Source organism: Syngnathus typhle, linkage group LG8, assembly GCF_033458585.1.
Source record: "Syngnathus typhle isolate RoL2023-S1 ecotype Sweden linkage group LG8, RoL_Styp_1.0, whole genome shotgun sequence".
NCBI classification, from domain to species: domain Eukaryota; kingdom Metazoa; phylum Chordata; class Actinopteri; order Syngnathiformes; family Syngnathidae; genus Syngnathus; species Syngnathus typhle.
The window spans coordinates 12,211,590-12,224,783 of NC_083745.1; the positions used below are offsets into that span (position 1 = coordinate 12,211,590).

General features: G+C 44.7%; 1 protein-coding gene and 1 long non-coding RNA gene across 2 annotated transcripts; one reads left to right on the plus strand and one right to left on the minus strand.

Annotated features, from left to right (window-relative positions):
* The first annotated feature begins 1,557 nt into the window (after positions 1-1,557).
* Positions 1,558-9,608, plus strand: znf365 (zinc finger protein 365). Its single transcript, XM_061285695.1, has 6 exons — positions 1,558-1,670; positions 3,074-3,506; positions 3,904-4,225; positions 5,568-5,703; positions 5,786-5,841; positions 6,596-9,608. Exons 2-6 carry the CDS (start codon positions 3,086-3,088, stop codon positions 6,780-6,782), a joined length of 1,122 nt encoding a protein of 373 aa, XP_061141679.1. The 5' UTR covers positions 1,558-1,670; positions 3,074-3,085; the 3' UTR covers positions 6,783-9,608.
* On the minus strand, positions 7,912-11,361 carry LOC133158459 (uncharacterized). The gene is made up of 2 exons (XR_009715219.1): positions 9,798-11,361; positions 7,912-9,722 (listed from the first exon to the last, which is right to left on the minus strand). It is a non-coding gene; the product is annotated as an uncharacterized LOC133158459 (long non-coding RNA).
* Positions 11,362-13,194: the final 1,833 nt, after the last annotated feature.

Genomic DNA, 13,194 nt, shown 5'->3' on the forward strand with positions numbered 1-13,194 from the left:
GTGCAAAAATACCGTAACTCCCTGCGCGAACTCTGAAAATGAGCGCGCCACTTCCACCCATTGAGTGGATGTGCAATTAGACTTCATTCTAGTGCGCCAAAAAAGTATGTTCCCCGAGGTCACACGCCCCCCCTAGCATCGCTCCGGGGGCGCACCCCACTATTTGAGAAGTACTGCTCTATCCTACGAATTACCAGAACAAATTTTACTCCAGACTATGATGCAAAAAAGGGAAACAAACAATACTATTGATTAATTTACTTTATTTAGACGTATTCTTTCACTGATTCTTCAAGATGATGTATATGGTCAGAATGTTTGCCGTTTGATGTGATTTCGCCTCATTAGATAAACATATTTAATAAATCTAACCTGCAGACGCTGAAGTGATGGAAACTATTATTCATATTAACAGTGTCGTATTTAATGAGAATCACTGATAATAGTTTTTTGGTGAATTTTTTTTTCCATGTATAATGCGCAAAATTTAACTAATTTATTGTCCTAAAATCTGGGGTGCGCATTATACATGGGTACAAAAAACAAAAACAATTTTTTTTTTTTTTTTTTTTAAATCCGGACATCATACGGAGGCCGCCATTACAGATGCGCTTTCTTCTCTGCTGTTGACTTCAAACACGCTCCATACGAACACAATGCTCTCGTATCAGACGCTTGCTAGATCACCTGCTCGTTTGCTGTCACAATGTACCTTACACAAATCTGAAATATTTCTTTGCTATTGAGTATGCTAGCGCATGCGCAGTGATACTGACCGGCAGAATAACATCCGGTTGATCCCAAAGATGATCTTTTTTCTGAAATAATTTTACGTTCACAGACTTAAGTAGGAGTCAAAATTTGGGTGCGTATTATACATGGGTACAGGCTTTTTTCCAGCATCAACATGCCATTTTTAGGGTGCGTATTATACATGGGGGCGCATTATACATGGAAAAAAACTGTATCTATGATTTACTACCTACTAAAAATAAAAAGTTTCATCCAATGACCTTTACACTACATCATTTCTATTACTTCACACAAATACTACATCCATCTGCTCCTGGTTCGCCCCCCTGGTCAAAATTTAGAACCCAATTCGGCCCCCCAGTCAAAAGGTTTGCCCATCCCTGGTCTAGACCCCGAATGAAAACCACCCCCACTTTTTCAGTCTTATTTCAATGCAAATAACATCGTCTTATATTTGGGCCAATACAGTAATAGTACAACATTGTTGTGATGTTGTAGTGGGCTGACCAGATATGGGTTTCTGAAAAAGAGGACAGCTTTTTTTTTAGGGGTGCATTTTATTTGGATATTTTTGGGGGGGTCATTTGTGTAATTATGTAATTATGACACAAATGACATGGTGTCTGTATAGCAATTGCATTTATTGGCCCGAATAACATAAAACAGTATAACAGTAATAGTGGCTGTGAATTTCCCGATGACGATTAATCAAGTTTCCGATTTAAACTACACCGAAAGTGCTTTGCTTTGAAAGACCACCCGAGCCGGAAGCGTGATACCACGTACAATCAGCTGGCTTTGCTGAGATCCGACTGTGACGTCTCGCAAGCTACGGCGGGACTCGGGCACGTTCACGTTCGGTGTCGGTCATCTTCGCACGCGCGCGCCGCCGGCGAGCGTGCGCGCGCGCGCGGAAGGTAAGCGGGAGCATTTCTGTTCTATTTTTTCTTTTATTTGACATTTGCAAATACTCAATCGTATTATCGGCGACAGATACCTCTCATAGCTAACTACTTAGCCAGCTAAGGGATGCCTACTAACGACCTGTTACGCGCGTTGCTAGGTGACGTAATCTACTTATTGACAGGTCGTCTTATTTTCTTAGACACGCCGCAAACAGAATCATTGTAATACAGTATTTGTAGATCAGCTGCATGTTCCATGTGGAGGATCCATCCATCCATCCATCCATCCATCCATCCATCCATCCATCCATCCATCCATCCATCCATCCATCCATCGCATTTTTAACAAGATTGGATAAATTCAGTGGCGCAGATGGGATTTTGGAAGTGTAAATGTGTTTCTGTTCATTACAAACATTGGCAATACTTCACTTTAAATGTCAGCCTGTGTTGCATTTGCTCAAGTGGCCTCAAGTCTATGCATCTACAGTGGGGCAAAAAAGGATTTAGTCAGCCACCAATTGTGCAAATTCTCCCACTTGAAAGATGAGAGATAGCTGTAATTTTCATCATAGGTACACTTCATCTATGAGAGACAAAAAAAAAAAAAAAGAAAATCACATTGTCTGCTTTTTAAAGAATCTATTTGCAAATTATGGTGGAAAAGAACTGTTTGATCAATAATGGCCTCGATCTGGGGCTCCACGCAAGATCTCACCCCGTGGGGACAAAATGATCACAAGAACGGTGAACAAAAATCCCAGAAAAACACGGCGGGACAGAGTGAATGACCTGCAGAGAGTTGGGACCAACGTAACAAAGACAACCATCAGTAACACACTATGTCACCAAATCCTGCAGTGCCAGACATGTCCCCCTGCTTAAACCAGTACACATCCAGGCCCATCTGAAGTTTGCTAGAGAGCATTTGGATGATCCAGAAGAAGATTGGGAGAATGTCACATCTTATGTCAAACTGACATGTACTGGTTTATGCAGGGGGACACATCTGGCACTGCAGGATTTGAGTCCCTGGCGACGTAGTGAGTTACTGATGGTAGTCTTTGTTACTTTAGTCCTGGCTCTCTCATTCACTCTGTCCCTCTGTGTTTTTCTGGGATTTTTGTTCACCGTTCTTGTGATCAGTTTCATCCCACGAGGTGAGATCTTGCGTGGAGCCCCAGATTGAGGCCATTATTGACCAAATACTTATTTTCCACCATAATTTGCAAATAAATTCTTTAAAAGGGCAGACAATGTGATTTTCTGGATTTAAAAAAAAAATTGTGTCTCATAGTTGAAGTATAGCGCTGATGAAAATTACAGCCATCTCTCATCTTTCAGGTGGGAGAACTTGCACAATTGGTGGTTGACTAAATACTTTTTTGCCCCACTGTACGTCTTCAATCCTCCAGTGGCCGCCAGCCATGCAGCAAAAGCTTTGCTCTGAAGGTTCCGGTTCTTTTCACGATGGGGAGCGCTCGTCAGGCCTCCACAGCCTGTATGCCCAAAGGGAGTACCCGTATGAGTACCGCGGCTTCAGCATCACCGGAAAGCTCCCGCCGAAGAATGGTGGTCTCACGGCAGCTCGCGGCATGCGGCGCTCACTCAGCGACGGCAGGGACACCGCCCAATTCCTGATCTCCAGGAGGAGGACGAGAAGCGTGGGCACCCGTGCGCACCAGGACGAGCTTAAGCACCAGGACGAGCATGAGGAACTGCTTGTCAGAGACAGCGAGAGAGAGAAGATTGGGACCTCGGACAGGTCGCCAGATCATTACAGGGGTTTTCATTTGGGACAGGATCTCGGCGTGGACGTGGGCCCGGACTGGAATGCAGAGGCGCTCGGTGAGATCATCAAAACCCGTTCCCACTTTTCTATTACATTCTCTCTGATCATGCGACATCAAAGACTTGCATTTCCAATACGTGCGTAATCATTTGCCACACCACATGGTATCAATGACCCCTATTACACAAAACATGGCACACTGCAGTGACTGCACATATAATTTTAGATCCCTTTCCAAATACTCATGACGTCAAAGACTACGTTTTTCACTGCTCAAGACATCAGCAAGGAGACATTTTGCACTATCCAGGACACATCAAAGGCCCCTCTCTAAATACTCGAGAGCTTGTCCCCTTTATACCTCAGTTCACGAGATCATCCAAGACCCAATTTCCACTCCCCACGGCACTGTCAAAGAGCCCTTTCTCATGGCCGTCTGTCCTTTCCCCACAGGACAGGGCTGTTGTTCGGGCCCAGACACCACCTGGTGCTTGCTCGCGGCGCCGCACGGAGGCCTGGCCGCCAGCACCATTGATGGCATTGGCACTGGGGGTTCCCCACAGCGGCGGCTGGCTCGCGTCAGGACGGAGCTGGCGCAGGCGCAAACGCGGCTGCTGTGCGAGCGCGCCCACACACAGCATCTGTCTCGCGAGAGGCAGGAAGTGGCGGAGAAGGAGCGGTCACTGAGCCGGCAGGTGGACGTGGCAGTCATGGTGATCGCTGCCCTCAAGGAGCAGATCAACGCTTCCGAAAACGAGCTGGAGCGACGTGAAAGGTCGGGCGGGGATGGAATCCTGAGATAATCACCATTGGGCTCGTAGATTTGTATAACAAATTTCATGACAATTTAGCAATTACCGTTTTTTGCCATTTATAATGCGCAATTTAACTAATTTTTTGTCCTAAAATCTGGGGTGCGCATTATACATGGGTACAAAAAAAAATAATATATATATTTTTTTAAATCCGGATATCATACGGAGGCCGCCATTACAGATGCGCTTTCTTCTCTGGTGTTCACTTCAAACACGCTCCATACGAACACAATGCTCTCGTATCAGACGCTTGCTAGATCACCTGCTCGTTTGCTGTCACAATGTACCCTACACAAATCCGAAACATTTCTTCGCTATTGAGTATGCTAGCGCATGCGCAGTGATACTGACCGGCAGAATAACATCCGGTTGTTCCCAAAGATGATCTTTTTTCTGAAATAATCTTACGTTCACAGACTTAAGTAGGAGTCAAAATTTGGGTGCATATTATACATGGGTACAGGCTTTTTTCCAGCATCAACATGCCATTTTTAGGGTGCGTATTATACATGGGGGCGCATTATACATAGAAAAAAATGGTAATTCAGCAATAATGACCAAATCGTAAAATTGTTAAGTGTATCTGTAAAAAAATCATCACATTGAAAATGGATGAAAGGCTAATTTGTATTTTCGTTGTATTCTTTCAGTCAATTTAAATGTACCGTTTTTTTTCCATGTATAATGCGCGCAAAATTTGACTAATTTATTGTCCTAAAATCTGGGGTGAGCATTATACATGGGTACAAAAAAATATATATTATTATTTTTTTTAAAATCCGGATATGATATGGAGGCCGCCATTACAGATGCGCTTTCTTCTCTGCTGTTCACTTCAAACATGCTCCATACGAACACAATGCTCTCGTATCAGACGCTTGCTAGATCACCTGCTCGTTTGCTGTCACAATGTACCCTACACAAATCCAAAACATTTCTTCGCTATTGAGTATGCTAGCGCATGCGCAGTGATACTGACCGCATAACAACAGAATAACATCCGGTTGTTCCCAAAGATGATCTTTTTTCTGAAATCATTTTACGTTCACGGACTTAAGTAGGAGTCAAAATTTGGGTGCGTATTATACATGGGTACAGGCTTTTTTCCAGCATCAACATGCCATTTTTAGGGTGCGTATTATACATGGAAAAAAACGGTAATTATTTAACATTAATTAATTTGTTTCTCTTCGATTGTAATTGTTTAATTGAGATACAAGACCCAAAATGTTTGGAAGCCATTTTGCCAAAACGGCCGCACGACATCTGGCGACTGGGCTAATGTGCCACTGGTGCTGACAGGCAGGTGCTGAGCATCCACGAGTTTCTGGAAACGGCCGCACGCCAGGAGACCAGCGGTAAGGTCCGAATCCAATCATTCATCGAGAATCTGCTCCGACGCATCGCACTGGCCGAGACCCTCCTGGAGGACTACCAGGTGCACGATACACGCACGCGTGGCGCGGGCCTAACCCTTTCCTGCCCTCCTCGTCGGTCTCACGTACGTCTTCCCTCTTCAGCGGCGGCAGACACCGGCCACCAACCGAGACAAACCTTGCAGGATCACCAAGAGCAGGTTGCTACACCACCTCACCAACAAAAACTTAAAAAATAAATAAATAAGAATAAAACCACTTAATTGTTCCCACAGTGGGACTGCACAAACATTTTTTTAAGCAGAGCAACACATTTGTCATAATTACAATATGTACATGTCACATTTCATGATAACACATGAACATATTTTTTTTGGAACAGAGCCCAAATACATCTTGACAGCATCTCTGATAGAGTTTTGCAAGAACCAGTTGGGCCATTTTACGCTTGCAAGCGGAGAAAGCCATCAGCACCCTGGGTGGTACAGAGGTGCTTGAAAGCAGTCTGACTTTCGCTTCTTTCAAGAGAATTATTATTGAGAGAAAGCAGGGTGGGGGTGAGAGTGAACACGTTTCGGGGGTCACCTCTGCAAACTGGTTAATCAGTGCCGAGGGTCTTAGCGGTTTGTTTTACAAGGTTGTGGAAACAGATACTAGTGGAGCATCTTTAGACAACAAGCTAAGCAAGAAGATTTGCACAACCTTGGAAAGTTTCAACAACTCAAGGGAATGTGGAAAGTTTAAAAAACTCAAGAAAAGGTGGAAGGTTTTAACAAAGTTAATGATCCCAGTCAACATTCCAACATCATCATCCGATCACAATAATTTGTCAAACCAAACAATCAGCAGTGTAGGTGTCAGCTATGTAGAGGGAATGTTTTGTTTTGTCTTTTTTAAATCGAAAATGGTTTTGTGCCGAGTTTTTGATCCCTCGTTTTACTGTTGTTCCCCCAGGTCAGCTGGATGTCAGCTGTCGTGCGGTGTCCACGGCAACGTGCCCGTGCAGAGGCCGTTGAGCGAGCTGAGCGAGCAGCGCGAGCAGCGCGAGCGTCTGGTGCGTTCATCCCGTCTCTTTTGTCGACCCGAACACCGGGACGACATTTGGAACCAGCGGCGCCGCTCAGCCGGATACGAGGCCTAACGGCGTCAGGAGGGGGCCCTCTTCATCACCGCAACACAAGGTCTTCTTTTTTTTTTTACAGTCGTATGCAAAGGTTTGGGCACCCCTGGTCATTTTCATGATTTTTCTTTATCATTGGTTGTTCGGATCATTGGTTGTTCGGATCAGCAACTTCAGTTAAATATATCGTACAGCAGACAAACAGTGATTTTTGAGAAATGAAATGAAGTTTATAGGATTTACAGAACATGTACAATCATCACCTAAACAAATGTAGGCAGGTGCATAAATTTGGGCACCCCAACAGAAAAATCCTCCTTTTGCAGAAATAACAGCCTCTAAATACGCTTCCTATAGCTTCCAATGAGAGTCTGGATTCTGGTTGTATATATTTTGACCATTCTTCTTTACAAAACATTTCCAGTTACGGGTATTTGAGGTGGCCAGTTGCAAGTTGTTCTCCTCTTTGCATCTTCTCTGAAGAGTGGCAACATAGGAGCCTCAAAACAAATGACCTGAAAACAAAGATTGTTCAACGTCAAAGTTTAGGGGAAGGATACAAAAAGCTAGCTCAGAGATTTTAGCTGTCAGTTTGCACTGTGAGGAACATATAGTGAGGAAATGGAAGACCACAGGCACAGTTCTAGTTAAGGCCCGGAGTGGCAGACCAAGAAAAATCTCAGATAAGCAGAGGCGAAGGATGGTGAGAATAGTCAAAGTCAAACCACAGAGCATTTCCAAAGACCTACAATCCAATCTTCATGCAGATGGTGACACTGTGCATTGTTCAACTATTGCTCACTTTGTACAAGGAGATGCTGTATGGGAGAATAATGCGGCAGGAGCCTTTTCTGTACACATGCCACAAACAGAGTCGCTTGAGGTATGCTAAAGCACATTTGTACAAGCCATCTTCATTTTGGAATAAGGTGCTGTGGACTGATGAAACTAAAATGTTGTTATTTGGACATAGCAAGGGGCGGTATGCATGGAGGAAGAAGAACGCAGCATTCCAGGACAAACACTTGCTACCCACAGTCAAATATGGTGGTGGTTCCATCATGCTGTGGGGCTGTGGGGCCAGCGCAGGTACTGGCAATCTTGTTTAAGTTGAAGGTTGCATTTATTCAGCAAATTTTTGCAAACAATGTTCAAGAATCAGTGACAAAGTGGAAGTTGCGCAGGGGCTGGATACCTCAACAAGACAACGACCCCAAAGACTGCTCAAATTCTAGTAAGAGGAACAAGTACAACGTTCTGGAATGGCCATCTCGGTCCCCAGACCTGAATATTATTAAAAATATGTAGTGTGATTTAAAGCGGGCTGTCCGTGCTCGGAAATCATCAAACCTGACTGAACTGGAGATATTTTGTCAGGAAGAATGGTAAAAAATACCTTTAACCAGAATCCAGACTCTCATTGGAAGCTAGAGGAAGTGTTTAGAGGCTGTTATTTCTGCAAAAGGAGGAGCTACTGAATTTTTCTGTTGGGGTGTCCAAATTTATGCACCTGCCTACATTAGTTTAGCAGATTTTTGCTAACAATGTTCAAGAATCAGTGACAAAGTTGAAGTTGCGCAGGGGCTGGATACCTCAACAACTTTCTGTAAATCCTAAAAACTTCATTTCACTTCTCAAATATCACTGTTTTATCTGCTATATGATATATTTAACTGAAATTGCTGATCCGAACAACCAATGATTTATGAAGGAAAATCTTGAAAAAGATCAGGGGTGCCCAAACTTTTGCATACGACTGTATATACATCTTAAAAACACCCATTGCTTTGTATTACTGCAACGGTTGTTTTTATTTTTCAAATCTGCTTGTCCCCACGAGGGTCGTGGGCGCGCTGGAGCCTACCTCAGCGGTTTTTGGGCAGATTGGCAGGGAACAGACACCCTGAACCAGTTGCCAGCCAATCGCAGGCACACGTTGACAAGCATTGAGATTGACATTCACGCTTGCAATGACATTTATGGGCAATTTGTGGAGGGCTCAATCGGCCTACCATGCACATAACAGAATAAAAGAATAAATCACAATTAGATAGGGTAAAATATAGTCAATAAAATTCACCGCTGTAAAAAATAAATAAATGTAACATGGTCAAATTGCTTTAAAATGATAATGTGTTTTTGTTTCATCATGCGATGGATCAACCAATGGCACAAATGATATAATACAAATTAATACATGTTAATTAATGTGCAATGTATGTAGTTTTATTTACGTTCTAATTAACTAAAAAATATGCTCCATTCACATGTCAAATTTGAATAATTATGAATAGGAATGTAATTGTATTCTTGAAGTGATTGTCATGATGAAACATTGTGAACTACTCTTGGTAGAAATATGAATATTTACAACAATGCATTAATATTCACAAAGCTGTCACGTGTTGTGCATTTAAATCGAAAAGGCAACTTAGAGAGCTAAGAGCCCACGCTGTGTTAGAAAAGCGGAAGAGAAAAGGGCGATAGTTTATGAATTCGGATTTCACATAGTTTAAGATAGTTCAGCCGAGTACAGTTTACCCCACTTCAGAGTGTGTGTAAAGAAAGTAAGTTCCACACGTTTATTGTCGGAGTGTATAACTACCAGCCTCTTTGACTGCCAGTATAGTGATACAGAATGTCCTTGAGCATGTTTAAGAGGTATCATTGTGGTTCTGTGTCCGAGTGTACAACTCTCATGTATATATTGTGATATTTACATGATTCAGAGATTAACACCCATTATTATTTGTTTTACACACACGTATACACACACACACACACACACACACACACACACAGTTGTACTGAGGCTGACAATCTCATTAAACATCAAAAACCCCACGACCACTTCTATTTTTTGGATCTCCTAACCGGACTCACCACAGCGTTCTGCATTACCACACCAGCGCATAAGCCAACAATATTTTTCAATGGTTCTTCGAGTCGGATGGCAGATACCTGTTGAAGATGCAGAACCCAGAGTTACCAGCAAGTGGGACAAGACCCAGGAAATCATCATCAGTGCCTTCTTACATGTCTGATTATGACCTCAGCGGGCCAGGGTGTTTCAGTAGTTTCCAACGACCAGTTCTTGCAAGGGTAACAGAAGCGGAGCACGCAGCCACAGAGCGCCCAACCAGTAGATCCCCATCACCGCTGATTAGCCAAGGACCTGCCATGGAGACCATTGAGGATGTTGCGCAAGAACAGGAGTCCAGACAAGTCATGACGCAAGCCATCAGGAGACAGGAGATCAACCCTCTTGTTGAGTTCAATGCTGCCCTCAAAGAGCTGCATCAAAAGAATGCTGAACTCCACAAACAGTTCCAGAGCCCAATGACTGCCTTACAGCTTGCTCCTCCACCACCTCCAGGCCCATACAACAGCGGTCATGTTGGAAGCCACCAATACCCAAACACAAGTGGCCCATGATTGGCTAGAATAGGAGTTAGAAGTCTAGGAAGACAGCGTCACGCTCCCCAAGTGAGAGGAGTCATCCAACAGGAAGCGCGATAACATGCGTACTAAATCTTCAAGTAAGTCTGCTACTATCTTCCTGAGCAACAGCCTCGCTGTTGGCAGAAAGCTGCCTCGTGAGCACCACTAACAAAGTCCTCTATGTGGACCGCCCAGTCTACAACTGCAAGGTGCTGTTGAAGATCAGCAAGTCCTTGGAGACATACTGTATGCTATTTTATTTTAGTTCTGAGCGGATGATACTGCTTCAGTCTGTTGCCAATCAGTTGTGCCTCAAAGGAAGTAAAGAGGTGTTGCCTCTCTCCACCGTCCGGGGTGGTCGTGTCCTTCATGATTTATCCAGCTCACAACCCTGACAAGATTCAGAATGCCTTCACCGCAGAGCAACTGGATTTAGCAGAGCATTCACATCCGGTTGCTTCGCTTCAGCAGAAGTATAAACATCTGACAGGTTTAGCCAAAGGAGGAAGCGCTTAGCCAAATCTCCAGAACAAGCGGCTGCGTACCAAAAAGAGATGAAGAAGTTTGTAGATACTGGCTATGTTGTGTGGTCGGATGCCTATCAAGTAGAGAGCAGCGCAGAAGCCTGGTTGGTATATACCGTAGCATCTGGTCCAACATAATGGAAAGAATCGTGTGGTGCAAAACTGCTCATTTCAGCACCAGGGTCACAACCTCAACCAGCTCCTACTACCTGGTCCCACTCTCGCTCCACCAACCCCCCCCCCCCCCTCCTTGCTAGCTGTGATACTACGCTTTAGAGAACTTGCCTTTAGCAGTGATATCCGCAGCATGTTTCATCAGGTGAGGCTCATTCCAGCAGACCGACCACTACTGCGATTCTTTTGGAGGGACATGCCGAGGGACCGACTACCTGATATGTATGAGTGGCAGGTGCTTCCCTTTGGAGCGACTTGCAGCCCCTGCTGTGCAACGTTCGCGCTACAGAAGCACATCACTGACCACAGCCAAGCAGAAGGTAATCCCAGTGTACACCATCAACAAATCCTTTTATGTGGATAACTGTCTCCTGCAGGGGTGTCAAACCGGTTTTTTTCGCGGGCCGCATTGTAGTCATAGCTTCTTTCGGAGGGCCATTATAACTGTCAACCCAAATAAATGTATGAGCACCTCATATTATACACAGTAAAAGCTACAAAAACAAACTGACAAATAACTCGTTTTCAAATCAGACAAGAAAAAACTGGTCAAGTATTTAAAAAAAAAAAGATATTATTAAAAGTGAAGACATTTTGCAATTCTAGTAATGACACACGAATTTGATGCGCAATTTGTCTTCGCGGGCCACATAAAATGATGTGGCGGGCCGTATCTGGCCCCCGGGCCTTGGGTTTGACACCTGTGGTCTACTGAGTCTCACTTGTCCAGGAGCTGCAAAGGCTCTTGCTCTGCGCCATCTGCTGGCCGATAGTGGATTCGAGCTGAGGCAGTGGGCAAACAATATTCCCAGTGTTATTGACCATCTGCCACCCACCCTCAGGTTGTAAACTGTGGCTCAGGCAAGGCCAACCTGATTTACAAGAGCCAGCACTTGGACTACAATGAAACTATAAGTCTGACACACTCACCTATGGACACAGACACGTTGACTGCTGGGTGGTTACAATGAGAAACATCTATGAAGTTTTAGCCAGACAATATGACCCTCTTGGCTACATTGTGCCTTATACCACCCAAGCCAAAGTCATCGTACACCACCTGTGGGAGAAGAATAGAGAATGGGATGACCCACAGCTTCCACAGGAGCTGATGAAGAGGTGGCCTGAATGGGAGACAGAACTAGTACACCTGTCCAAGATAACCCTGCGCAAGTGCTACACTAGTCCCCGCCTGGATCAATCCAACTGTAAGAGTCTGTGTTCATGTGTTCTGTGATGCCTCTGAGCAGGCATATGGCTCAGTAACTTATTTGAGGACGGACATTCCGGAGGAGGAAATAGAAGTTGCATTCCTCGCAGGCCGATCACGAGTTGGCCCCAAGAAGCAACAGTTTATTCCCTGGCTCGAGTTGTGTGCTGCCCTGACAGGTGCACAACTCTACAAGGTCATCTGCAGTTAACCCTGCATCCGTAGGTGTACCGTTTGGTCAGACTCCGCTACTGTGCTAACCTGGTTGAGCACAGACTCATGCAGATACGAGGTCTTTGTGGGCACACGTGAAATACGCAGAAATACAAGAGTTAACAGACGCTGGCACATGGAGGTACGTGCCATCACAAGACAACCTGGCAGACGATATAACCCGTGGCCTCATCCTCCAAGACATCAGGCAGAGAAACAGACCTGCACTTCTAAGACGACCTCCTTACTCCCTCCAATACAAGACCATGGAGGCCATCGCCCATCAGCTTCACGGCGCGGCCGATTCCAAGAGCCCCCTCACTTCCGAGTCTTATGCTACTGTCTATTTCCACCCAACTGTTTGCCCAACGTGCCAGACCACTTCGCAAGGCCTCTATTCCCTAGCGTAATTTTTTCACAAAGGGGAACGTTTACTGCCAAACATTACACTTTCTTGGAAAGTACAAGCAAACTATCAACTTACCCGACGAGCCAAAACCAACAGTCACGTTGACGTGGTTCCATATGTGCCTCAAAAACCGCAGGTCTGTGCCATGGCATCAAGTCGAGAGCTCTCCGGTCCCTTCTTCTCTATTCGTTGCTGCTAACCGGAGTGAAATAACTCAGGCGAGAACTTTAAGCAACTGCCAGCGAGGCCGCAACTGACTGGCCGCGGCTCCTGTCTCGCCACTCTCCGATCGGATCGTTTTGTCTCAATGTGACAATTCAGAAATCTGCATTCAAAAGTCTACGACTTCAGCCAGAAATAACCCAGAGAGGATTCTGACATGGTCTTAAGTACAGCAGTGTGAGAACTTCCAGGTAACAGTGGATGCTTTGAGAGGCGAAGCACGTTGCAATTACTACACCT

Coding starts and splice junctions, on each gene's coding strand:
- znf365 (XM_061285695.1), top strand. CDS start 3,086: ATGCAGCAAAAGCTTTGCTCTGAAGGTTCCGGTTCTTTTCACGATGGG. Junction 4,226..5,567: donor GAGCTGGAGCGACGTGAAAG/GTCGGGCGGGGA, acceptor TGGTGCTGACAG/GCAGGTGCTGAGCATCCACG. Junction 5,704..5,785: donor CCCTCCTGGAGGACTACCAG/GTGCACGATACA, acceptor TTCCCTCTTCAG/CGGCGGCAGACACCGGCCAC.